The sequence below is a fragment of the Corvus hawaiiensis genome, chromosome 7, assembly GCF_020740725.1.
Source record: "Corvus hawaiiensis isolate bCorHaw1 chromosome 7, bCorHaw1.pri.cur, whole genome shotgun sequence".
In the NCBI taxonomy this organism is placed as follows: Eukaryota; Metazoa; Chordata; class Aves; order Passeriformes; family Corvidae; genus Corvus; species Corvus hawaiiensis.
The window spans coordinates 699,441-727,034 of record NC_063219.1 but is presented as its reverse complement, the minus strand read 5'-3'; the positions used below and the strand labels follow the sequence as shown (position 1 = coordinate 727,034).

General features: G+C 48.4%; 1 protein-coding gene across 2 annotated transcripts; it reads right to left on the bottom strand.

Moving 5' to 3' along the window:
* Nucleotides 1-27,566, bottom strand: NDUFA10 (NADH:ubiquinone oxidoreductase subunit A10). Of its 2 annotated transcripts, XM_048309278.1 has the most exons (10): nucleotides 27,452-27,561; nucleotides 26,242-26,410; nucleotides 25,574-25,789; nucleotides 25,395-25,481; nucleotides 23,575-23,696; nucleotides 21,922-22,001; nucleotides 18,754-18,808; nucleotides 15,108-15,193; nucleotides 9,741-9,849; nucleotides 1-432 (listed from the first exon to the last, which is right to left on the bottom strand). In XM_048309278.1, exons 1-10 carry the CDS (start codon nucleotides 27,551-27,553, stop codon nucleotides 364-366), a joined length of 1,095 nt encoding a protein of 364 aa, XP_048165235.1. In that variant the 5' UTR covers nucleotides 27,554-27,561; the 3' UTR covers nucleotides 1-363. The 2 variants fall into 2 exon arrangements, with proteins under 2 accessions (XP_048165235.1, XP_048165236.1); XM_048309279.1 differs by lacking the exon at nucleotides 9,741-9,849 and having other exon boundaries at nucleotides 27,452-27,566.
* Between the last annotated feature and the right edge of the window lie 28 nt (nucleotides 27,567-27,594).

Sequence of the window (27,594 nt, the reverse complement as noted above, 5' to 3'; positions counted from 1 at the left end):
TTAACTTTGTGAGAGCCAGGAGGGTACAGGTTTAATTTTTCTTGATTCAGCAGAACAACAATAATCCTGGACAATAATGTGCCACAGTCTTGAGGAAGAGGAAGTTCAACTCTGTTGTTAAGCCTGTCCCAGCTCACTTGGCTATCCTGCACTGACTATCCAACATCCCTGAGTTCCTCAGGGACAAACAAACCGGAATAAAGTGGTTTTCCTTCTGGGAGTCTGCTCCCTCCTGCTGGAAATGGTCTAAGCAGTGTTTCCTTGGCGCTACCCAAGTGATGTGGAGCAGGTGGGCTGAACGTGGCTCCTCTTCCCTCAGGTTCCGTGGTCCATCCATGGCCAGGGCTGCGACAGGAACGGACTTCATTTCAGCCAGATCCACTTGTCCCCAACATCAGCGTTGTAGCCTGCCTTGTACTTGCGCCCAGGGAGCTGAAGGAAGCAGAAAAGCTCAGTCACAACACTTGGCACTCCCCATACAAAGTTCTGAGGCGCCTTGTGGGATCTACAGAACATGAAAACCTGCTTTTGCGTTGTAATGATAAAACTTACAGCAAAATCAGTCTCTCGGAAAAGGCTGAGCTGTGCAGCTGAAGGAGGGGCTGCAAAAACCACTCTGTCATAATACAGATGTGAAAATGAGGCCAGTGATCTCAGCACCATATTCCACCTGGCTTCATCCAACTCCTCCCCAGCCTGAGATGGCTCCCCTACCTGGGTCCTGGAGGAGAGGCACTGGATCTCATTCCAAAATAGGCACACGCGTTATTAAATACATGAAACGCTTCGTGCATGAGATACTGAGTTAATTACCACATTAAATTAAGCCGTTCAAATGAAGCTGCACATTCAGCCTTCGAGAGCTGAACTTAACTCCATTAAAGCAAAAGCAGTATCTGCCTGTCTTCATCAGCAAAGCCAGGAACCACTTTCTGATGGAAAAACCCCAAAGATTTTTGAAGCCTTCACCCAAAATATTAAGGGTATTAAGCCTGTGAGTCTCAGTGCTGAAGCAGCGCCCTTTGGAAGGCACTGACCATGACCTGAAATGCCAGAGATGGTAAGGTCCCAGTTCCAAAAGCAGAATCCATCTCCAGAACACCTATTCCTATATCCAGGAATGAAAAAGAAATGGAACAGAACATCTTAGAGGCTCCAATACTGGACCCCAGAAGCAAAGCACCAGAAAAAAAAGCCAGTGAGTTTGGTGAGAAAGCCTGAAGCCAGCAAAGATGCTGTAATAAAACTCTTCCTTTAAAAATGAGCTATCTGCTGGCAGCCTCTCCAAATAATCAAGCGCAGATCATCTGCTCTGTCTCCACACAAACACTGGTTTCACACAAGACCCCAGACTTGTCCCGAGGATTTTTCCTCTCCAAAAAAACATGTGAGAGTATCCTGTTGGAGAGAGCTGCCCCTGCAGAGAGAAGCAAGATGCAGTCTTGATGAAATCTATACTCAGGCCGCAAAAATGAGCTGTATAATAAAAATGAAGCCTGTTGTTTTGAGGAAGGAGAGTTGTGTTTTTATTCACTTGAATGTCAAAAAACAAGACACTTCTTTGCCTAAAAAGCAAGCTGACAGAAGACTTGACCTGCTCCATAAGACACTCCCCGCCCTGCCTTGTCACAAACCGTTTGTGATCAGTTTGTCTGAGGTTTTTCAATTAATGTCTTGTCTAAACATCGGCAGAAACCTCACAGTCCTGTTGAGAGTTCCCCCCACTGAGCAAAGAGGAGATGGGAGATGAAAATAAATGATTTCTATCTCTGCCCCAAGAATTTCCAGCGGTGAGCCAGGGAGGACATGAGACCTGCTGTGACCAGCCTGTGACACAAAAACAGCTCTCCCTGGTCCTCTCCAGGCAGCACATAATTGGCCCTTTGATACTTGAAGAGATTCCCAGATAAGTAGATTATTAAAGCAACAGGAGATCTCTGGGAAAATACAGGAGTTTACAGTTTTGTTTCTGGGCACATCTGCCCTCTTTAAAAATCTACAGTATCAGCCCCTACAGAACTCAAATTCGTTGTCCAAAACAAATTCCCTGTGTGCCTCTGGTTAAAGACGTGCAAGACATCAAAGCAAGCGTTATAATAAGTATTCATCCATAACTCCATCAGTCACAGTGGGCCTTGGCAAAGGCAGGAGAGTTGGGGGATTTGTTACAGCTAAGCTTTCAAAATAGCAAAACAACAACCAAAAAAAAACCAACAAAAAGGGAAGAGGGAAGCAGAGTAAACAAGTCCCACATTACCTAGGAAGCAGGAGGATGTGAATTGATGTTCTGTGCACAAGTGCCACAGACCAATTCTCCAGCTGTGCTCTTCAAATCCCCCATTGCACAGCTGTGAGCAGGGTGAGGGGGCTGCATGCTTTGAAGAGGGCAGGATTTTGCAGGCCACAGCAAAGAGGAGTGGTAGGAGCACCAGGGGAGATCTGGGGATGCAGGGCAAGGGGCAGCATGGGCTGCTTCTGGTTAGGCTGGTGCTCTAAAGTGCACCCAGCTGAAACTCCCAGGCTGTTCTTGGTCAGCACCAGGGGAGGGATGGGAACAAACAGCCAGCCCTGAGGCTGCTGGGTTTGTCCAGGCTGGGCAGTCTGGCTGCAAGAGACGATGGAGAGGAGATAGGAAAAAGCTCTGACTTGCCAGCAGCTGAGACAACAGAGAGGGACTGAATATCCACCTTCTCTTGCAGTACGAGATCCATGGAAGTGTCCCAGGCCATCTTGGAGCACCCTGGGATAGTGGAAGGTGTCCCTGCCCATGGCAGGGGGGCTGAGATGAGCTTTAAGGTCCCTTCCAACCCAACCCACGATTCCACAATTTTATGGTAACAGAGATCCCACCAGGCAACCCCAAGAGCTCCCCCACATCCCTGCAGCAGGAGGCAAGGCTGAGCTCCTGCTAGGTCACCAAGGAACAGATTTTTCCACTCCATGGAAATTGAGTGAGAATAAAGCCCTGGCCTGCTGCATTACACTGCACAGAGCCCCAAAGTTGGCAGCGAGGATTATTTCCAGAGGGATGTGATAAAATCCACCACACGGAGCATGAAACTCCTGAAATGAGCTGTACCCAAAGGTAGAGCCAGCTCCAAGGCAGCAAACTGCTCAACTTTAAAAGAGCATTAGGAACAGAGAGGAAAACAAGACCGTCTCATCAGTTAAATTAAGAACCTGCCACAGAAGTGTCTGTCAAATCTATAAACATGATGAAAAGCCCTATAAAGTGGCAGAGGCTGTGGAGGAGCAACAAGCAGCTCCAGCCAGCTGTTTGCTCTGCGCCGTGGCTGCTCCGGATCGTTCCGCACCAGGCATGTGCAGGTAGAGCTCTGGAGAGCTTTAACCACCTGGAAAGGTTGTTTAGGAGCCTGCCTTGTTTTCCAGCCTTTGGGGAACAAAAGGAATTGCCGTTTCTGCCTTCTATTCCTGGGCTGCTCTGTGCTAATGGCTGGGCTGCACAGCTCCAGGAGCTCTATAAATAGCCTGCTTGGAGCAGCGCTGATCAAAGAGCACTTAAAAGCAGAGTCATTACTCTGCAAGCTCGGGCTCATTCATCAATACCCCAAGCTCATCCTTCAGTGGCTGTTTATAACAGCCATAATAATAGCCCCTTCCATCACTGCTGGGAGCAGATGACTGCTTTTTGCAGGAGAAATCCTCGCTTCCAAACGTTTGGCAGTGCTGTAGGCACACAGCTAAAATCTGAGAGAATCCGGGAACGTGGGGCTTCAGATGCTGGCTGGATCCTGGGAGGGTTTGGTTCCTGATTGCTCCTTATTATTCCTGCCTTGGTTCCTCTCCACAGAGACCCAAAAGGAGGCTGTAGCAGCCAGGTAGGGTCAAACTCTCCTCCCAAGTGACAAGAGGAAACAGCCTCAAGATGCATCAGGGAATGTTGAAACTGGGTATTAGGGAAAGAATTCTTCATGGAAAGGGCCACCACCCTTGGCACAGCTGCCCAGGAGTCCCCATCCCTGGAGGGATTTAAAAGCCACATGGATGTGGCACCTGGGGACGTGGGCTGGTGGTGGCCTCGGCCATGCTGGGTTTAAGCTGGACTCAATGATCCTCTCCAACCCCAACAATCCTGTGCTCCAAAGCAACAGCTAAAGCAGGGAAAGGGGGTAATTCCCCCCAAACACACATCCAAGGGGCGCATGGCTTGGTTTCCAAAGGCCTGGCATGGACAGGTGTTTGTTACAGCTTCACCCCTGCCACTCCTTACTCCAACAGAACCCTCCGTGCTGCTAACATCCATGACTGCCCAAAACACAAGAGCACCCAAAGGTTTTGCTGAATTGAGGCTAAAACAATTCCAGCCTGCTGGAATTGTTCAGTGGCTGCTGTCCTGCCTGCCCTTCATTTATTTATTAGAAAAACAGACAATAAAAATCCTTTGGAAAGAGAAGTGTCCATAAGAGGATCAGTTATCCACTGCAGAGTGCAGGGAAAAGGCAAGGAGCTCATCCAAGCCACGCAGCACAGTTAAACACCTCCAACTGACACCACTTCACAGTGTAAGATCCATGGAGATGCTACCCCTCTATTAAATTATATGCCAATTAATTTTAATTTAACTGAGATCTACTCTGGGGATCACTTTCCTCCACAGTTATGGGATTAAGAGGGGTTTGGGAAAGAGGGATGTGCTCCCACATAAAAATGTGTTTCCTTTCACAGGGACAGCCTATCAAGGTGAAAATGGATTCTTTTAATACCAGTGGGATTTGATTGTCTTTTTGATTTACAGAGGTACCCAGTGCCTGCAACCATCACCTAAAGTGAAACAGACACAACCACCAAGACCAAGATTTGAGACAGTTCCAAGGTCTGTCAGGCTCCTTCCCTACTATTTCTGGGATAGATATCCCTGCCAACTGTCCATGATACTTTTCAGGGGGAGCAGGGTGGAGAAGCTGCCTGTTCCTCAAGAGGGGCTGCTCTCACTCTCTCTCCATATGGACAGGACTGGGGAGAGCAGAGAAGTGGGAAGGTGGAAAGAGAAGTAGATCCTTGAGCAACAACTCTGTCATTCCCAGGTTTTTGTTATTCCTCAGGTCCTTTTGGGCTTACTGATACCCAGCCAGGCAACATCTTGTTACTTTAGAAAGGGCCAAAAATACTTTTGCAGAGATAAAACAGAAAAAAAAAAACCCCAACCCTTAAATGAAGCCTCTTCTAATTTATTGTGTGTCTGCTTTCATTCCTTCCTGGATTCAAGAGCAGACAGGGCTGGGCATTACAGCTGTCAAACACCTCCTTTAAAACAGAATTAGGAAAGGAGATCTTGATCCTAAAAAGAATGAAAACTTCATCAAGCCAAGAAAAAAATGGCAGGAGAGAGAAAACAGAAGGTTCTATCAAAGACAGCAACTATGGCAACGATCACAAACATGGAGAAGAAAGATATCGTAAGCTCCCTGCTCCTGCAAAGGCAAGAGTTGATCCTGCTGTTGGCTCCAGACTCTGGCTCTCTGAAAGCTCACGTATTCCTTTTGCAGCCCTTTCAGGAGATTTTTATGTGAGCAGTTCTCTGCACTCTCAGCAGAGATGGGGAGCTCAGGGACCTGCCAACCCCTCTGCTTGCCAGCAGCCACCTTGAGCCCCACAGCTGCCAGGAGGGGCCAGGGCTGCTCTTGGGCCACCTCAAACCTGGAGAGTCTTCCCTTAATGTCCTCCCCTTGGGGCTGGTAGTGATTTCCCACTGCAACCACGTGCTCCTACAGCACTCTCAGTTTTGGGGTGTGAGAGCTGACTCGTGCTGCAGGCCCACCTTCCATCACTCAAAGCTACTGCCCTGCAACCACCTCAAAACTGGAGGATTTCCTCTCCTATGGCTGCATCCTTATGGAAAAGTGTAACGAAAAGCCTGGGAAAAGAGTGTGGAATTCCCCTCCCCTCCATCCTGTTTCCCTCTTCTCCGCTTGTTGCGACACAGGGCTGGCAGGGCGCTGCCAGCCACACATTCCCAAGCCCTGGGGCAGGAAGAAGGAGGATGAGGAGCAGGGTACAAAGATGGAGTTTGGCAAGGCAGCTGAGCTGTGCAAGGAGCTGGACTGCACCTCACAGCAGTAGACAGGTCTTTGATCTGCTCAAGCTTTCCTTGCCTCATCCCTCTATTCCAAAAGCAGTCTTCCACCAAGGAAAACAGGGATGGAAACAAAATGAGAGCCTTCTCCTACCTTTCCGTGGCATAGGACGAGGAGGAATCGCCTCACACTGCCAGAGGGCAGGGATAGATGGGATATCAGGGAGAAGTCCTTCCCTGGGAGGGTGGGGAGGCCCTGGCACAGCTGTGGCTGCCCCTGGATCCCTGGCAGTGCCCAAGGCCAGGCTGGACAGGGCTTGGAGCAGCCTGGGACACAGGAAGGTGTCCCTGGCCATGGCAGGGGGTGGGAATGGGATGAGTTTTAAGGTCCCTTCCAACTCAAAGCGTTCTGTGATTCTTTGATTCTCTGAATTCCAGCAAACAGCTGCACTTTTATGCACGCAGAAAAGCACACGCACGTCAAAGGAGCCGCTTTTGCCCACTCCAGGAGATGCAGCAGGAGCGTGAAGTACATCAGCACATTATTTAAGTACACTGATTGCATTAAACAGAGCCATTTGTTTTCATCCTCACTGCAAACACATCTGCCTAAGTGCTCCAGCTCTCCAGCTTCGCAGGGCGCACGCGGCCTTTGGAGCATCATCCCTGGGGACTGCGAGCACTTGGAGGAAAGGCAGGGAGATACAGCAGTTGTTAAGGGAGGGGGGAAAGGGTAGTCAAGCCTTTACTAGTCTGACAGTTCCTAAAATAATGTTGCTTCCCTGAAGAATGAGCATGCTTATCTCTGATCTACAGACTGAAAGGTTGCTTCTCCCTTGCCAGAAAAGCATCCTCAGAGGTTTCTGAATGCCTGAGCAGAACTGCTGGACCCTGCCAGAGGACTTTATGGTGTAAGGAGGCTGCAGAAAGCCACCTCCTCACACATGAAAAGAACACTTACAGAAGAAATTTAGAGGATAGACATAAAAAAAGGTGAGTTTTGAGTATTCAGAACTGTATGTGGCCACCTCATTATTTTGTGGAAAAGCACACACACTAAAGTCTTGAACTCTGAAGAGTGTTCCCTCCTCCTCCTCCTCCTTGGTTGCTTCTAATGAATATTTTGAACAAAACCCAGCTTCTGCCTGGAATTTGTAAATCCCTGAAAACCACCATTATTAGGCAGCATGAACTGTGTGCACAGAACTCTGAAAAGCACAGCAGTTTGCTGCCTGTTGGAGAGATCAAGGATTTATGAGTAGTTACAGAGGGGGAAAAAAATCCCCTACGCAAATCGTTGTGTTTATGTGGTAAACATCATTACCCCAACTTTAAAAGCACATATTTCTCACGAGGAAAAGTTAAACTTCTGTAATTATCCCGTAATTAAGCCTTTATTTAACAAGTCACATGAGCCTAAACCCTTTATCTTCAAATGCCAAAGTGGCAGCACAGCTGTGACCGTCCCTGCACAGAGAGGGGCAAGGGCTTGTGATTCCCTCTTTACAGACCCAAAACATCACAGCCCAAATCTGGGTGTCTGTGCCTGTGCTGGTTGGCCTCTTGCTGGATCACCTCTGCACAGCAGCCTTGCCTGAGAAAAAAATTCAGCCCCTTCATCTGCTAAACAAAGTTGGAAGGAAAAAAAAAAAAGAAACAACCCAGATCTTCAAAGTTTCAACACAAAGAATGCAATCCTCAGAACATAAAACAGCAGGTGGGGCTGGCTTTGTGCTTCCCCTTCCAGTACTTATGGAAAACAGGAGAACTCAGCACCTTTTGCACTGTGCACCATCCCTGTACACCCCCCAGACCACCAAAGGGTTACAAGCACCCAAGCATTGAGAAGAGAGAGAGTATTAGTGTAGGCTAAATCCAACAGAATACTTCCTGAAACGAGCAGCTCCTCCTGATTCCAAAGGACATTATCACTTTCCACAGCACTTTCCTGAATCAGGGCCTACAAACAGGGCTGCAGAAGGGAGATTGTATTTTGGCAATGTTATTTTTTTTGCTCAGCTTCAGCTGTCAGCTAACTGGCACAGAGCAGAGCAATCCAAGAGCACAGCTTTCCTTCCCAGGTACCCATATTCCTGCTCCTGAGCATCCCTTTCCTACATCTGCAAGGCAAGTCACAAACTTCTCCTGGCAGCCAGTTATCTGATGAGCCAGGACATTCTCAGCTTCTTGCCAGCACAAAGAGGGATGTGCTGCTGTAACAGCCAGAGGAAAAAAGCCTTTCAGAAGCCTTACCCCTGGCTCTCAGCACACAGCACCGAGGTCACATCTAGCTGTGTGTCAGGCAGCCTCAGTAATTCCCAGCTCCACTGCAAAGGGACATCTCAGGCCCAAAAAAGCCCTCTCATCTCGGGGAAGAAAGGCGCTGGCAGTGCAGATGGATGTTGTGTGCTAGAGACAAGTCGTGCAGCAGATCCTGCTCAAATCTGTGCTGCACAGCACAGGCGGCTCTCAGAGGGAAGGGCTCCAAAAACCCCGAGCCCGAGCTTGAAGGTTTGGATTTAAGAATGTGACAGCAAGGAGGAGGAAATTCTACGAGCAATTTCTCGGCTGGACCGGGGAGTTTTCAAACCCATTAGACAACCTCAGATGCTTTCTGCTGCTTTAACCTTTAGCTTTAGCCCCTTTTACAAGCTGGAAAGGTCACATCTCAAATGAGGCAGAACAGTGTGAAGCCCAGAGCCTCTCCACTACACAGCCGGCCGAGGAGGGACAAATTATGTGGAATATTCTGACTATTCCAGAAGAAAACATTGGTAGTTCAGTTTCCAAACAAGTCCATAAATCTGTAGCTTACATTTTAATTTCAATAAGAGACTGTATGCTACCAGGAAAAGAAAAATGATTGTGTTTTGATTATGCAAATCATGATTTCTAACAATTTATATTGTATATTCCTCCCTTTGTCTTCAGGAGTGCTCGGAAAATAATAAGATGCAGTGGCAGAGAAGATTTCAACCCGACTGGAAAGCACAGGCTCACCTGTAGCTTTGGCCACTCAGTATTAATTATCATCAGCTCCACAGCTTCTCTACAGAGCTTTTCCAATAGCTGGGCCTCAGGCAAGCCCCGTGTAGGGGGAGAGGACCCCATCCCTGCCAGGGAACCACGGAGCAGCAGCAGGGCAGAGCTCTGAGGGGACTGGAAGCTGCTGTCTCCAGAAGCAGCAAGGCAGGAGCTAATTAAAACCCTGTGTGGGAGCCTGCATGAGGTGTACGAGAGCACTGGGCACAACAGGCTTTGGATGCGTGCCCACGTGCAGAAACGCTCTATTTAAAGCAACAGCACTTTGGGGAAGCGAGGCAGCATCCATTCCTCCTCAAAAAAACCCCACCCCCTCCCTCAGCGCTTGGGAAGGAGTCGCCATGGGTTTCCAGTTTTCTTGTTTGACTTAAGGGATTATTTTAGATTTCAGAGGTCACAGACTCATCAGGGCACGCGACACAAAAACAAATGAAAACCATTTATCCTTTAGTCCACAGCTAAAGATTAAAAAAAAAAAAAAGAGAAAATCAGCTTATGAAACAAACCATTTGCTTCGTTATTCCTCTCAGGGGGAAGCCAGACTTCAAAACAGGTGGGGATTTGGGCAAAACCCAGCAGTTATGGGTAGGAAAGGGCAGGAAGGTGGCAGCAGGGCGTGCCCAGCAGGGAGGAGCACCCTGGCCGTGTCCTCAGCAGCACTCACCGAGCGATACTCGTAGTAGATCTTGTCGTACTCGGAGCCCCCGATGGTGATCTCAGGAACGAAGTGCGGGATGGACACGGAATCCAGCACTCCAGCCTTGTCCTGGACACTGAGGGGAGAAGGAGCAGTGAGTTCACACCCTGCCTCAGCAACGGCCAAATACTGGACCCAGAGAAGCTGTGGCTGCCTCATCCCTGGAAGCGTTCCGAGCCAAGCTGGATGGAGCTTGGAGCAACCTGATCCAGTGGAAGGTGTCCCTGCCCATTGCAGAGGGTAGAACTGGATGAGCTGTAAGGACCCTTCCAACCCAAATCACTCTGGGATTCATAATCATCATTCTATGATGAAAGAACTACCTTTCTGTTAAATAAAGCTTCCAAGAGTTTGGGCTATTTTCCAAACATTTATCCTTCTCCTCACAAATCTATGATGTAGTGCCCCTCATCCTTGCCTCCAGTTTGCTCCTGTTCCAACTTCCTGCTTCCCTATTTCCTCCTTGGAGATGCTTCACCATTCCTGGGAGCCTTCTCCATGAACCCCCTCTGGCTTTTTAGCTTTCCATAAAAGCAGTGTAAAAAGCAGTGGTTTTATTGAACACCACACACTACCTTGCTAAATTCCCATCCCAAACGGATCAGAACTGAGGCAATGAGAGGGTCTGGAAGCCGGCAGTGCCTCCAGTATCCTGCCTGGGAATACCTGGAGGAAGGTGTGCAATTGCTGCAGCGGCTCCAGTGGTGGATCTTGGCATCCACCAACAACCCACTCTGCACACAGCAGCACTTCAGACATCCCCAGTTCAAAACGCCTGAGAAACTGCTAGAAAGCCTCCTGCTGCCTGTGCTTATCCACAGGCCGACAGTGCCACCTGGATGCGTCCGGGAAAAACACATCCCTTTCCAGCCAGCGCTGACCCAACCCTCAACCCAACGCCAGAAACTCTGCTGCAAATGGTGCTGTTCTCAGTGAATTACATTTCTTACAAATAATGACATGCACATCAAGCACATGCCCTGAGAAAAGCAAAGTTCGTCATCTTTAAGCAATTGTTTTTACCCCCGGATCATAAATTTTGGGACCTTTCCTCCCAGCAACGAAGAGCTTCAACAAATAAAGTGGTTTGCTAACATACCCTGATATTCACACTGTACATTATCCTTCTAGAGACCGACTTGTCAGGAAATACAACAACCCAGTCAAAGTTCAGCTGGGAAAAGGTGAGGATAAATGCCCTTTTCCAAGATCAGGATCAACATCAAAGACACTTCCTATAAACAGCAACATTATTTATCTTCAGCAACACTAGATGTGTATTTCACATGCTGGAAGGCACAAAAGTGAGTCCAGGCACATAAAGAGCATAACTTCACACGCAGAAACCAGGTTTTGTAGTCATCCAGCCCACAGTGAATCCATTCCTTCCTGAATCTCAGCCAAGTGGCCATTTGGAGAGGACAACTCGCAGGCACAATTAATTTTAGTTAAGGGCCAAGTGACAAACCTGCTGCTCCCAAAAATTCTTTGCACAAGAAAATGCTGAAAGCTACTGATGGCTTCTCCATGTTCTCTGCACCCTCAGAAATAATTTGGAAAGTGAAGTAAAAGCACACCCAAAGACACCTGCCACAACAATGTCTAACCACAAAACCACAGCCGCCTGCCAGGACTAATTCCCTGCTCAGCAGGAAGCATTCACAGGCACCTTTTATGTTGCTTTTGTTTTCTCTCTCTCCCCCAGCAGAAAATTATCACTATTTATTCTTTTCTGACACTCTACCAGACTCTCCTGAAGGAGCTCTCAGCATGCAGCACCTCTACCTTCCAGATTAGGTCATACTTGAAAAGGAACTGAGGGCACATAAGCGACTGTGTGGTCCCAAGACTTTAAGAACATCAAATTTTAGCTGACAAAACCCTCTTAACCATGGTTCTTCCCACTGCTGCACAGGAATCCCACCTGGAAGTATCCTACAGCAATAGACAACTCATCTCTTCTCCTAAAGCACCTCTTACACACTAATTCAGACACTTTATCCAGCACAACCAGAAGAATCAGGTTGGACACGTTCCTGTTTCCCTCACAGGCAGCTCGCAGCAGGACGCACACCATGAACATCAGAGTCTGATGAGCCTTGCCAAAGGTGCAAGGTGGGGTAAGGGAAGGAGACTGGTTAGAAACAAATAAATAAACCAGGCAACCCAACAAAAAACCCCGAGTTGCCATAGGCTGGGCTGTAAGTTCTCAACACCTGATGCTGGCACAGTCACAAAAACTCAAGTGGCAAGAGAGACCTAAAAGCATTCACTGGCCTAAGAGCCAACACCACAGAGCCATTCAAGATGAGTTCTGTGTTCATACATGAAATTAACTTTCCTCTTTCTGCCAAAGGGACAGATTCCCCCATTTGGCCAGGCAGAGCAGGTACGGCATGGCCAAGGTGAGGCACAGCCACTCCCTTGGTGAGCAAACACTCACCATCAACACCAAGAACAAAAAAAAAAAAAAAAGCATTTTCCAAAAGAAGCAGGTCTGCAAGGAAAGGGGAGAAGGTGCAACAACAGCTCTTCAAACCTGCAAAAGGCATTGCAAAGAGGAAATCACAAAAGAAGTGTTTCAACTGAAGCAAAAAGATGGGATAGACAGGGCTTGGAGCAGCCTGGGATAGTGGAAGGTGTCCCTGCCCGTGGCAGGGGGAGGATGAGATGGCGTTGAAAACCATTCCCCAGGTTCTGAAGGAGCTGCAGGGATGGATCAGATTTAGCTGTGCACTTGTCTGATGGAATAAGTCAAGCACAGCAAAGTCCCCCCAGGAGCTGATAAAATAACACAGGCAAGGTTACCCAGCCTGCAGCTCTTCACCCCAAACATGCTTTATTTTGCAACACGTGTGGCCAGACAAACATCACTGGGAAGGGCCCAGATAAAAACAGGCCTGAGACACTGCAGTGACAGCAGAGGAACTCCCTGAGACATTTCAAGAGCCAGAATGGTTCCTGCTGGACTGGGCACCTGGAGAGGAAGGGGAGATGTGAAGAGCATCCTCCAGAAGAGCCCTCCAGCTTCCAGACACAAACACAACCCTTTTAAACCTTTTGCCAAGATCCCCCAACCACACTGTCAGGGCAGGGAGATAAAAGGGACCACGGTGCAGCTGACTGCCCATGGGTGTGGCTCACCGGTTTGATTAGCTGGCCTATTTGCATTCATCACTCAGGGGCCCTGCTGGGGTTTCTGTGCGTTAGACCCTCCATGTGTGCAATGAAGAGGTTCTCCTCACCCCTGCTCACCCATCCCAGGCCCCCAGACCCGAGGGTGGAAGGCAACAGCAGGGCTGACACAGCCCCACAAGCTGGGAGGTCAGCAAGGGAAGCAATTGCAGATGGAAACCCAAGCAGGGCAGAACTTAGGCTGGATAGTCGGGGAAACTTCCTCACTGGAAGGGTGGTCAGGCATTGGAACAGGCTGCCCAGGGCAGTGGTGGAACCTCTGTCCCTGAATGCGTTCCAAATCCATGTGGCTGTGGCACCTGGGGACATGGGCTTGTGGTGGGCCCGGCAGTGCTGGGGGAATGGTGGACTCGATGATCCCAGAGGGCTTTTCCAACCTAAAGGACCCCCAACAGCTGCTGGAACCTCACAGGAACACCCACGAGAGGGCAGCATGTGCCAGCACACGAGAAGGCAGCGGGAACCTGCGGGAAAAGCGCCTTCCAAAGGGAGAATTCCCATGGGCACAGGATACCTGCACGTCTGTGGGGACAACAAGAGCTCTATGCTACCTGGGCACTGGAAAAAGCGAGAAAAACATCAGCCTTAAAGTTCATGGACTCACACCTGAGCTGGGCATTGGATGCTCCAGCATGCAATTCCAACAGGGAAGACCTGCACAGCAGGCTTCCTGCATTGCTGGAGTTGCCATGGGAAAAGATCATGTCCAAACACACACATTTGTACAAAGAGGCTCTTCCCACACTGCCCAAGACATTGCCCAGGACTCCCTCACTCAGCTGAGCGAGGCATGAGCTCAAGCTTGGCACAGGATGTGTTGCCACCCCTTTATCACTGCCCTGATAGCCCAGCACAAGTGAAGATTCACAAGCAGAGCCCAGGAGCTGGACTCGATGATTCCTGTGGGTGCCTTCCAGTGCAGGATATTTTATGATTCTGTGCTTTAAATGAGCAGTTTATTGCATTCTGAGATCTTCAAACAACCACGTTTTTGCCAAAAGAAGAAATAATTTCATGTTATCTACAGCAACAAGAGCCTTGTGCAGGAAACTCTCTCACCCTCCTCTAGGGTTCAAGGAAAAATGGAGTCCTTAAAGCAGTTTATTCCCTTCTAAAGCTGTGAAACAGGATTTCCATACAGCGTCTTAACACGCTGCTCTAATTGCAAGGTTTCCTTCAACTCCCTCCTACTCGCTACAATTAATGATCCTTCCTAATACCTGCACTAGTGTGGAGCTACAGGAAAACAAGCAACTTACTCCCTCTTTCCAAGGAAATCTGATTGTGGTAATTTTGCAGGGCCTAAGTCACCAGATGTTATCCTCCAGATCCTACACAAAGAAACCTCCTCTTTGATACATCAAAGGCACCCAAATCGTGACTCGTTCCTCTCAGACACCACCCAACACTGCTCCTCTGCAATCTACCTTCCCTTCTTGATAGAAAAACCATAGAAAAGGAGCATTAGTGCTCTATCTTTAAATAGGTATTTGAAGTAACAGCACAGAAAAGTTAAATGCAAGAAGTAGCACAAGTCCGCAAAAAAAGTTTAACTTACTACTCCAGTGCCTGTCACAAAGACACAAACTTAGGGGCAGATACTCAATTTAAAAATCCCTGTGTTTCTATTAACCTGTGAGATGACCAGGAATTAATGAAAATAATGTAACTCTTAAATTTTGTTTTAAAAGCGTAACTATACTGAAATTTCCACCTGCACATTCAATCTGAAGTTGCACCAAAATGGGGGGAGGCTGCCTCACTTCTGCTATTAACACAGTGACAGGTGCAGATATATTCTTTATATATGTGTCTTTATATTTTATATAAAAAAAACTGACAAATAAATGGTGCACTCACAAAGAATGATTAAAAATCAAATTAAATTATTTTCCAACACGGTCTGAGTCTGCTCTCTTCCCATCCAACTGGGCAGACAAGGATCTCTGACAAAAACCACTCTTAAACCTGCCTGCAGCCTTGTCTCATCCACCAGCAGCAAAAATGCCTCACCATGTTCCAGTGCCAAGCACCAGGATCACAAAATATAGCCCCACCTTTAAAAACTCATGGCTTTGACCATTTTCCTTGGGATTTGATGCCAAGAATTGCTCAGTGGCTGGATAACACCATACTTACTGAAGTCTCAAGTGATGGAAAGAAACATCATCTTGCTCCAGCCATGGCCCTTTGTCAAACTTCAGGTACTCAATGTCTTCAATTACCTGGAATCAGAGAAGAAAGTTCACTAAGGGGTGGCTTGATCCAAAAATCAATGAAATAATCAAAAGAGATTATTAAACAAATGAGAAAGGCTCCACTGCTAAAGCTGTAGTAACAAGGCAAATGTTCAGAGATAACATGATCATCTCCCAGTTCCATTTCCACAGGCCATGGCCCTGCCAGGAGCACTGGGCACACACATGGGGGATCTCTTAACATCCTGTGCTTTCAAGCTTTGGCTGGCAGGGAATAGACGGGCTGAGAGGTGCCTTGTTTCCAAATTCTTACCTGATCCAAGACATTGTTCCTTAACCTGCCACTGGGACAGAAAAGCAAAGGTACAACCTCACCCCTGAGGGAGAACGAGGACGAAATGGAGAGAAGTCTACATTCAACTCCCTTTTGGTACAAAAAGAAAATCATTGTGGTACAGAGGACGCCTGTTTGGGTGTTTTTATCTCCAGAGAGGCTCGGTAACACATTCCCTGAGACAGGCAGGGGAGCAGGCGTGGCATTTCCCTCAGTGTTGTGTGGTTCACATCACAGAAACAAAGGCACATTTCAGGCTGGAACACTCAGACCTGGAGGAGCTGCACCGAGGAGTCCAAGGGCTCAGGATTTCACTGGCCATCAGGACCCACCCACGCGTGAAAGGAAAGGCAACACTCACAGCTCAGCAGCCAGAACCCTTCAAACAGGCAATGCCAGCTCAGCAATCATTCCCTCAGCATCCCCAAGCTTAGCAGTTCCAGACTGGAGCTTCATTTGCAGCCTGGCTCCACCAGAAAACAGATCTTTGCTGCTCCAGGGGGTAATTGCTTATCACACCTGGCTGGCTGGAGCTGAGGGAAGCCTGCCCTGGTGTCAGGAGGATGCACTTCAGGTGCCTGATGAGGTAGAGGCAGCACCTTGGAGCAACCTGGGAAGGAGTGAATTGTTACAGCTCCAGACATCCCTTTCCAGAGACCTTTTCCATAGGGAAAGGTAAAGCTGAGGTCATAACCAAATTCCTGATGGCACATTGTCAATCCACTGACGCAGAAGCAGACATCAGCAATGAAGTGACAGAATGATGAAGGAAAAAATCTTTGTGTTCTTTCCACAAAATCCACTGTAATTATTCCCTGCCAACACTAACTCCCAGCTATTACCACTTCAAAAATGATAACCAAGTGCTACTACAAAGTAGCCCTGACTATACAGGTCCACTCTTATGAGCATTATGTTTTCATGGTAAGTAGTAATGGTTTGGACATGACTGAATGAACATTTCTCAGCACAAACTGCTGCAGCACAACTCCAAGATAAGAGGAAGGGAGGTGTATGGTAAGTTAGTGCAAACTGCCATTCTTTCTTTTATTTAATTGAAAAGCTGAACAGAAGCAATTCCCTCTCTACTCCACAGCAAAGCTCTGGAAACTCTCTGCACCTGATAACAGCACTAATCACAGAGTTGCTACAACAGGGCTCAGAATGTGCTACAGGGGAGAAAGCATCTGTACCCAAATTAGTTTTGCTCACTGTTATCACTGTGTCAGAAGATCTCTCTCCCAGCAGCTCCTTAACAATGGCATCGGTTTCCCAACAAGGATAGAACAACTTAATTTGTAAGGAATGCCCTGGCACACCCCAGGAATCAGCAGCAAATATCCAAGGCTTTAAGAAGAATTAAACATACAGCTAACTTTGTATTCCCAGTTTTATCCTCATGCAAAACCAGTGAGGAACACCCTAATGAAGCTCATTTCAGCGCTCATTACCCCTTCAGCCACCACAACCAAAGTTAATTACAAAAGGAAACCCCAACTGACCTTTTTAAGACACTTTAAAAAATCCTTTCTAAGCTGTGTATGCCTGCTCTGAGCAAATCAGAAGTTATTAAACTTGCAAGGCCATAAAAAACCTCAGCTCCCCAGTCCCCAAACAAAGAGACTGGAGTGAGCTAATGAACACTGCTGTCTGTTAAGGTGTGCAAACACACCTCACAAGCCAAAGCCCTCCTGCCAACCCTGATTTCCACATTTCTGCTGTGTCATCCCAAAGGGAAACAATCTCAGCAGAAAAGGGGGAAAAAAAGAATTATTTCAAGCAGAACAAGTACCAATATCTATCACCAACACCCAACAATGGCCATGACAACATCATGGGCTGGATAATCTTACAGGGTCTTTCCCAACCTTAATCATTCTGTGGCATTGTACTTTAACTTCCAAATAATAATCCTTCCCCTAGTCCAGATTTGTCCAAGCAAATTAAGGACTCCACTGGTGCACCTGATGACCCTATTTAGAGCAATGACACAATTGCTGAGCTTGGGAGAGTCGCTCCTTGAACAATAAGAGCTTTAGACTGACTTTAAACCCCGATTTAAAGGATTAAAATCAAATCTCTAGCAGTGGGGTTTACTACAAAAAAATCTAGGGAGGAAACAACCTGCTTTACTCTGACCACTTCAAGATGTGTCCAGAGAGAAGGACAGGGCAAAACCAAGCATATAACCCCCATGCCAACCTTCCTTTACTTCACCAAGCAGCACCTTGAAACACCACAGCTCTCAACTCTGATTCTTGTTTTTATTTTATCATCCAGAAAAAATAACTGTAATTGCTCTGGAGTCTCTGTATTCACACCTCCACCTCAGCTTTCTTGTTCACTCAAGCCTGATTTTTTTGTGCATTTTTTCTGTTTATTATCTGCCATCACCCTGAAGCCACTAGCCCTTTTTCAGGGGTATAAACCCACACTGCCCCACAGGCCTACTGTTGATGATAACTTTTACTATCAAGTGCAGGAGCACCCAAAAACCCATCCAGAACAGCAGAGGACCCAGAATGTGGCACACAACCCTGTTCTTATAAAGGGAACCAAAAGGCCTAAAGACAAACAGCAGTGCACCTGTGGAGGGGGGGAGTATGGAGTGTTAATTTTTAGGACCAGGAAAGTCCTTATCAATATTTTCTGCTTCACACAGTGATATGACCAGAACTTTGAAGGACTCCTCGGGCAAAAAGGTAATTTTAGTCTGATTAAGGGTCATTTAAATATTAAAATACACATCCTGAGTATGCTAATAAGCTTAATGAGGTACAGGCTACAACATATATATTACTCAACTCTCTGCTGAGATCATACTGCACATAATACATGAGGAGGAGGAGGAGGAGTTTGGGCTGTGTGTAAGTAGGGTAGAAATTCCACCTCGTCAGGACGAAGAGCCAAAAAGCCCTTGGAGACAGCCCACAGACAATTCTCTCCCTCCTCCCAAGTGGGGATGATTCCTTGGCAAGCTTCCATGTAGGACTATTATCCTGCTAACATCATGTTATTGTTATTAATCAAGATCTACCCCTAGAACTGAAACAGGCCCAAAACCTGTCCAGAATCTCAAAAACCTCAGTGCTCTTTCCCTCAGGGAACAGCAGCTACAGAGAAAAGCTGATGAGAGAAATGATGGTGAAAAGCAAAAGGCTTCTATTATCCCACTAATAACCCTTCACAAGCAGGAAAGCTCACTGAAATAAGGCAAAGCTGTTAAACTTACTCCCAGAAAAGCAAAGCTTACCTTCTCCACATCCTCAGCTGCGGTTGCTGTGTACTGCAGAACTTCACTGCTCTCACTGCAAAGAACAGAGACATTGAATTCCCTGATAAAACTGCTCTACCCATCCTCCCCCTGCTCCAAAAGGAACAGAATTGAGTTTAAAAGGCACAAACACCTAACCAGAATCATTGCAATTTTTTAGATTGCTCCCAGCTGCTGCAATAGAATTCCTGTTGCACCTGTGAGCTGCTTCTTTGCTGGTGGAAAGTTGCTTTTAAAGGGCAAATGGCCTGGATATCTACATAACTTCAGTTCAAAAAAAATGTAAAAACCCACACATATGAATTTGCTTTCATTTAATTAACATGGATACTTGCCTCTATTACAACTGCCCCACCTGCTTGAAAAAATAAGTGAGATTTTCAGCCAGTCTAACCCAGAACTTCAGTAACTTTCCTCTTTGCAAGTGCACAACTCACTACCTGTGAATCATTTCAAGAGAAGAATGTGTACATTTATCACTATTCACTCAGGCTGAGCTAGCTGAATGAATACAAATGCAGGCACAGCAGGATCTGTAAGTGTAAAAACATTTCTGAAAGGTAATGTTTCCTGGTTACAAGATAGATTTTTCAATCAGACAGCAGACTTCAGAGAAAAGGCACTTGCAGAGCAGAGCCACAACAGGAGCTCCTACATTAACTTTTCATACTACACTTGTTCAGCCACATTCAGCAATCACTGTTCCCAAAACTGCTCCAGCTGGAAGACCTGGAAGGCCCTGGAATAGCTGCCCAGTGTGGACATTGTATCAAACATCACACAGCAAAGCTTAGGAGTATGGAGAAAAAAACTCATAGAATCTCAGAATGGTTTGGGTGGGACAGGACCTTAAAGCTCATCCAGTCCCACCCCCTGCCATGGGGGGAACTTCCACCATCCCAGGTTGCTCCTAGCCCCATCCAACCTGGCCTGGAACACTTCCAGGGATGGGACAGGCACCTGGAATGAGAGATATTCTCTTCAATATCAGCCCAAAGGAGAGGTCAGCCTTCAGCAGAGCCTGACACCGGCAACTGCATTAACAACACCGATCAAAGCACTTGATCCCATCTCTTGATTTGACTCTGCAGATTATCAGGGCTTCATTAAGAGAAAACAGCTGCTCAGTGACTCTGCAGATTATTAGAGCTTTCCTTAAGAGAAAACAGCTGCTTAGTGGAAGCAGTGCTGGATATGAAAGAGAACATTGCTAATCTTAAGGCTCTGCTCCAGGAAAAATCAAACAGAACCCAGACACCGTCTGTTCCAAATCACCAGGCGGTACCTGCCACAGCACCCAGCTCACAAATCACTACCAACAGAAACATTAAAGACACTCATAACAAGTCAACTAGAGTGAAAACATCAATTTTAAAGCAAATATCCACCATAAACCCCTTTAAGCATCACCAGGCTGCTCCAGTTAAACAGAACAAGGTAACAGGAGTTTTGCCCAGTAACAAACGGCTTCTCAAGAGAACAAGCAAACAAACTTCAACATGGAAAGTGTGCAGGACAAGCTCAGCAATCTGTAACAACTCTTTTTAGCCTGCTTGGACCAGATTTTGGGCATCCCCAGGAGCCAGGGAATCAAACTAGGCAGACTAAGAGCTACCAGGCAGGTGTGAACACAGCTCCCTGCACCACTGCCAGCAAACAAACAGTTAAAGGCAGCTGTGGCTTCTGCATTTATCCCAGACAAGAGCCACCCTGAGGTCCAGAGGTGCTGGATTCACGCACTCCCAGCTCCCCCACAGCCAGGGAAGGAGACAAAGATGGATGTGACAAGCTGCTGGGAGCCCATCCGCAGACAGCGTGCCAAGCAGAGGGTGTTTGCCTAACAGGGGTACTGACCATGTGCACACAGAGGGAAAGGAGTTGAAATCACAGCAGGACTTAGATTCAGCCTCACTGAACACCACAAGATGTATGTGGGGCTCGATGTGACCCAAAGAACAAGCAGCAGCTTTCTCCCCAGCAGGAACTGCAGCAGCTTTGCCCTCAGGGGGATGACATTCCCAAGGCTTCCCATCCCCATTTCCCTCTTTCCATTCCAAGAGCTGTGTGCTGGCTGTGGGGACACACCGGGAGGCAGCTGACCATACATGACACCACAATCCCTGCCTGCATGAATGACAGGCTCAGTATCGAGTTATCCACTTCAGCAGCTGGCAGAGCCATCACACTGACCCACCCCGGGAGACAGAGCAAGCACCAGGGCACACAGGCAGGCTACAAAGCACCTGGGAATCTCCTCTCATTTCAATCAGCCTCATGCACACCCCACAACTTACACAGTTAACTCATTTGATGACCTCTGAGTTTCCCTTCCAGAGTTATAAGGGACCATAATTCTGCTTTTAGGTTTTTAGGACGACTTTAGTTTCCATAGGGCCATTTTATAAGAACTGGGAGAGCTGGGCAAGCTCTGTTTCTCCCCCAGTTTACAGGGCACGCATTTTTGCTTCCCAGCTAGAGGAAGCCAGGGGAGCCCAGAGAGAGACAGGACAAGGCAGAATAGTTTCCCACTGCCAGAGGACAGGGATGGATGGGATATGGGGAAGGAGTTGTTCCCTGGGAGGGTGGGCAGGCCCTGGCACAGGGTGCCCAGAGCAGCTGGGGCTGCCCCTGGATCCCTGGCAGTGCCCAAGGCCAGGCTGGACATTGGGGCTTGAAGCAGCCTGGGACAGTGGGAGGTGTCCCTGCCCATGGCAGGGGGTGAAACAGGATGAGCTTTAAGGTCCTTTCCAACCCAAACCATTCTGGGATTCTGTGACAACTGAAAGGACTTTTTGAGGAGAGAAGCTCTGAAGCTTTCCAAAAAGGCCTGAGAACACCTTGTATTGCATCACTGTCCCCTCAGGTCATGCCAACACACACACAGCCATAGCTGTGGCATTGTGCACATCACTCCTGAATCCATTTTTAATCTTCCAACACTGGCAGCAGGCTTCTGGGATGGCAGAGGTAGCTACACTCCCACACAGCTCTTACGCCATGAGTGCAGCACCCCTTCATTGGGGCACAATACTGTACCCTGGGGCACAAGGAGGATTTTTCACATCATTTGTTGATATTGGCAGAGATTTTAAGGTTTGCACACATTTTTACTCAGACTTGAGAGACAAAACGCTTTGCTCTGCTAACCTGATCTCTGGTAGGAAGGTCCTCTTGTAAGCATCCTCAATGCTCTGGAGATAGGAAGGAGACACTTTTTTCTCATATGGCTACAAACAGACAAAGTTGTGGAATTAACTTTCTTTCTTTTCCCACTGGCTGCTCCACCACCCACTCTGGAATGAGCAGTCAAGCATCCAAGCGAACCAGTGTGCATTAGTGAAAGTTTCAAAGAATTAAGACATTTGGAGTGTTTGGAATTCCTTACATGCCATTAAATACCTAGAGTAGCCCTCAGCTTTCCAAGGACTGATTCATCCCTGCTACCTGCACATTCCAGGAAGCTGTAATAATCACCCAGGGAACAGGAGAAGACTGAGTCCACCTTTTCCACCTGGAGGCCAGTTTGCACCTATTCCCATAGTTTCAGACCAGTGCATGGGCAAACACCCACTCCAAACTCCTTCTGTGGAATTTCGTGGGTATCATCCCTGCTGTTAAACAGCTTGCTGTCCACACAGTGCACTTTTAATGCCACATTTGCAAAACACCAGGAATTTCCCTAATTTACCATGTATTCCTTCAGCCCAGTCGTGAAATTGAAGCACATTTCCTGCTTGAAATGCTCATCCAAGCTGCCCATTATGTTGGCCCCACTGGAAGGCTTTGCTTTTCCCAGTGCCCCACAACAGCATGCTGAATACCGAACACTCCATCTGCCAAAGCAGCAGAATGCCCAAAAACACCATTCCCAAACAAGTCCTACAGAGCTCAGCACTGCCACTGACCCAAAAAGTCACAAGCTACACCAGCCACTTCTGTCCAAAGGCTTCAAAAATGCCACTGACCTTTATGCTCACAAGGGCTAAGAAGTCACAGGTTCCCCCGATACATGAAGAGCTTTCTAACTGAGAATTTTTTCCTAATAAATCAAAGCTTTCTTTTAATCTATCAGGTTTTTCAGAGTTAAACTGCATTTCCCATAGCCTTTGAACAAGGCAAATATAATTTAAGCCTAATAACACATCTGCAAACAGTTACAAGCACACATCTAAAAAACCCCAAATGACAAATCTTACTTAGATCAGTCATTCCCCAACAGCACCCTACAGCTTTCCTGACCCAAGACTAGTTCAATAACACAGCCATCCAGCAGTGATTTGCTGCATTTCAGGGAGTTAAGTGAGCCTGCTGATCCCAGGTGACTCACACATAAACCCCAGCACAGGTGTGAAGAAGCAGTCAGCTGGGAAGCAGGAGACAGGGAGCCCAGCTGGGCTGCTGGCACTCAGCAACAGCACAGATATCATCTCTGAGTACACAGCACATCACCTGCCCACGACTCCCAAAGTGGCAGCTACAAAGCCTGGTATAAAATTCACCTGCTCTTAAAACCATTTCTCATTCCAGAAATGGCAGAATATTGATGCAGTCACAGAAGAGTTGATTTCTGCTTTTTTTTTTTTTTTAAAGCAAGCATACAAGAATACCCACAGTCATCACCAGCACACAGATGTCACAGCTCAGAGGACAAGCAGCTCTTCAGAAGCAGAATTCAGCAGCAAACCCCACAGGACTCACACATAAGGTGTTATTACAACAGACATTAGCGGGCAGCAATAGTGAGAGACAAGTAGTAATAAAGATAAGAGATAAATAAGCAATAATCAGAGATAAAATTACCTTGCCTTTCTCTTGAATCATCCTCTGCACCTCTGAGACAGGCACATCTACATAAATGACCAAGTGAGGTGGCAGCAACTCAGAAATGCTGATCTCCTTGACCTCGTTGTAGTGATCAAGGCCTGTACAAAACACAAATAAATCACATTCCTCATCTCTATACTTGCAGTCTCTTCTTCTGGGCTTACATAGCAAGTTTAGGGGTAGGCTTTTCCTCAAACAGGATTCAGGAATTTTACAGAACAAACAACCTCCAGAGCAAAACAGGAATCAACTCAGAAGCTCCATACACAGAGCCAAGAATCTAAACACAGTTACATCAAAGAGGGGGTTTATTCCTGACCCAAGTTTAGAGGGATCTCAGCTCTTCCCCCATCACTTAGAGACAGTAAGCAGCAGGAGCTCTAATCAAGATGCCTGTTCCCTGAGGATTCCAGTGCAATCCAAATTGGGATTTTACATTAAATTGTGGGTTGCTGGGCTTTGCTGCCTCAGCAATGCAGAGCAGGAAGACACAGGTTGTTATAACCAGCTCTCAAGCTCATCCAGCAACTTACAGCAGGTGGTAAAAAACAAAGAGACATCTTCTTAAACTTATGCCAAATCAAACAGGAGACTCAGGAGGCAGTCAGGAAAACAGTTATCTCCACCTCAGGAGCAGCCAAAAGAACAGATTTACCACGAACAGGCAGCAACAGCTCAGGAGCTCGGTGCCCCAAACCGAATCACTCAGGTTGGGAGAACATCCCCAAATCACCTGGTTCAACCACCCTGCTGAGAACTCCACCCACAGCCTCCTGAGTAACTCCAGGAGGGAGATGCCAGGTGATTTGCTCCAGGGTTTGACTCCCTTCACAGTGAAAAAGGGGTTTTTTTCCTTACAAATGAAACACTTTGTATTTCAAACTGTGCCCTTTATCTTTTGTCCTCTCACAGCCACTGAGACCAGACTGGCTCCACCCAGCAGTGCTCCCCATCCCTCCCCTCCCCGTGCTTTTTATACCACTGCTGTCCCGTCACCCCCTGACCCAGCCTGCCAGGAGCTGACCAGCAGGTGTTTGAGCATGATTTCCATTTCATAAAGCCATGATGGCTGTTACCCATCACCTTCACATCCTCCTAAGAATCCTCTGGTTTCCCAGAGGGTTTGCTCCAGCACCTTCCCGCCACCAAGCAGAGGCTGACTGGCCTGTAGCTCCCTGGATCCTCCTCCTTTGCCCCTCCTGAAGATAAAGGCAACATCTAGGTTCTGTGAGAGTCCACAGGGCCATTCAAGGCAAGACTCATTACTGACCCCACACCTGATGCTGCACAAGCACCCTCTGCCCCAAGGGCCTCTGCTCTCCATCAGCACCTCACCCACATTTCCAGGGAAATACAGGAGTCTCTGGCTCACAGGACACAGTGCTGGAGCCCAGAGCAGCTGGGGCTGCCCCTGGATCCCTGGCAGTGTCCAAAGCCAGGCTGGACATTGGGGCTTGGAGCAGCCTGGGACAGTGGAAGGTGCCCCTGCCCATGGCAGGGGGTGGAACAGGAGGAACTTTAAGGTCCTTTCCAACCCAAACCATTCCATGATTCTATGAATGCACAGATTCCATGTTGTCCAGCATAGCAGCAACGCCAAAGCCTGGAAGAAAACCTGGAAGTCTCACAGCTTGAGGTCAGTCCTTGACACATGAAACAGCACCACATGAACACTGAATACCTAAAGGAATCCCACCTTCCAAGCAGGCCTTTCTTGTTCCTTTTTTTTAAAGTAAGCTACCAGATTTCTGACAGATTATGGCAAAAGAGCTTCCTCCTGCCTGGCAGGAACTCACATCTCTTGTGGATGTATCCTTGCTTGAACATGGCATCCAGGAACACGAAGTCGCTGTAGGGAGAGCGCTCCAGCACTACGCCTTGACCTGCAAAAGTGACAACAGGCTCCGGGTTGGAACACAAGGAGCTGGAAGGCCCCTTCCAGCCCAACCCATTCTGTGATTCCAGGAGCCCCAACCTGTGCTGAGCAGGTGCTCCAGGGCATCAGCGTACTGCAGGAGACGGCTCCCAAAGATCCAGGACTGCAGGCGGTACGAGTGCCCGTCAGGAGACCTGGGGTCTGTGTAGAACTTCTCCAGGCTACAGAAGCCATTGAACTTCTCAGGCAGCAGCTTCCCGTCCCCTGAGATCCTGTCCTGGTAATGGATGTCTGCTTCAGGGAAGTATTTCATTCCTGACAAAAAAAACCCCACAGCCACAGCAGAAATTAGCTGTGCTCATTTACAGCAAACACCTCTCCAGCCAGCAAACACACAACTGTTCCTCAGACAGCTCCCCAACAGCCCCAAGCCCTCTGTCTGTCACAGCACAGAGCAATGACCCCAAACTCCGAGCTCTGCCACTCCCCACTGAGAGCTGAGCTGTTCCAAGCACAGCCTTGGGCACATCCACGTGGAAAATCCAAGCTCCCCAGGAGCACAGTGAGCTCACAGACTCCTTTGGAACTGAAACCTCGCTCACAACAAACCCCACAGACCTGACACACGTCCCCATCCCAAACCTCACCAACATCATCCCCCAGCCCTGCCCAACCAGGAGCTGCTGCTTTGGGGAGCCTCCTCCACACAAGTCTGCTCACAAATAAATTCTACAAGCTCTTAGGGAATCAGTCACAGCAAGACCTACCCAGTTTCTCTGCTATTTGCTGTGCCAGCCTGCCCTTCCCCGAAGACAGATTCCCCTCCACCGTGAAGACTTTGCTGTGCACTCTGAACTTCTTGCTGGCCCTTTCTCCCAGCATATAGGCCAGCCACCCATACTGCAGGCTCTGCTCAGGGCTGGTGTGAATTCTTGCCTGGAAAAAAAAAAAGCAGGTGGAAATCAGCAGATTGGGAGGGCATTTTCAGCTGAAAATGCAGCTTTTTCAGACGCTCCTACAGACAGGACACTGTCACACATCTGATACAAGGAATCCTTATTCAGTAACTTTAGCACTGTCATTCCAGCTTAGCAGCTGAAGAAGTGGTTAGGCTGGGAAGTTGTTCACTAAGTTAATGGCCGAGAAGACAGAAAGCATGGAGCAATTTTCAGTCTGAAGGCCAGACACACAATGTGCCCAGAGCTCCCAAGGGAGACCCCACATCGTACTTTTGCTTGTATTTTGCTTGTTGTTGGGCACATAACACTAAACAGGAGAGTTACACCTTCATTTCAACGTGGTTCAGTGGGCAAAAGCTTGGACTTGGTAGTTTTGGAGGTCTTCTCCAGCCTTAACTATCCCATGACTTCTGCACAACACAAAGGCAGCAAAAGGGACCCCCCTGGGCAGTGGGACTAAAGGCAGGGCCTTTCTGAGCCCTGCTCAGAGCCCCCCCAGAGCCCGGCAAGCACTGCACAAGCCCCATTCTGAGCAGCGCCGTGACCTCCCTCACACACGGGGGGCTCATTTCCATTTAATGCTCCTTTCCCCGCAGCCCCACTCACCACAGCCACAACCGAAGGTCACTGCACCCCGCTCTGAGGCATTCCCTCAGGCCTACCTCGCATTTCGCCGTCTCTCCCAGCTCCCTGCTGGCAACGCCCCTTCCCAAGGGACAGCCCAGCCCTGCACCACCAGCACAGCCCCGGTGAGAGGCACCGCCAGCAGGGCGCAGCTCTGGATAGAGCCCTGCCCGGCCACCTCCGCTCACCCCGGGCAGGCAGAGCTCAGGAAAGAGCTCTCCCGGCCACCTCCGCTCACCCCGGGCAGGCAGAGCTGAGGAAAGAGCCCTCCCGGCCCCCCCCCGCTAACACCCAGCAGAGGGGAGCCGCAGCCCGGGGACCTCCGGGGCCGCCTCAGCAGGACGGAGCCCAGCCCAGCGCTCCCCCCGAGCCCCGCGCGGCGTTCCCCGCTCACCCCCAGCAGGACGGAGCCCAGCGCGGCGCTGCCCGGCCCGGGGCTCCCCCGCCGGCCCCGGGCGGCCGCGGCCCGGCCCAGCCGGGACACCCACAAGGACATGGCGGTGCCGGGCGTCGCGCGGTGATGACGTAGCTCGGGAG

Bases quoted from the DNA above. Each gene is read 5' to 3' on its own strand.
- NDUFA10 (XM_048309278.1), bottom strand. From the start codon at position 27,553: ATGTCCTTGTGGGTGTCCCGGCTGGGCCGGGCCGCGGCCGCCCGGGGC. The intron at 23,697-25,394 runs GTGAGTTCCTGC...TGTTTTGTACAG, and splicing joins AGGATACATCCACAAGAGAT to GCCTTGATCACTACAACGAG. The intron at 15,194-18,753 runs GTAAGCTTTGCT...CTCTGATTCCAG, and splicing joins CAGCTGAGGATGTGGAGAAG to GTAATTGAAGACATTGAGTA.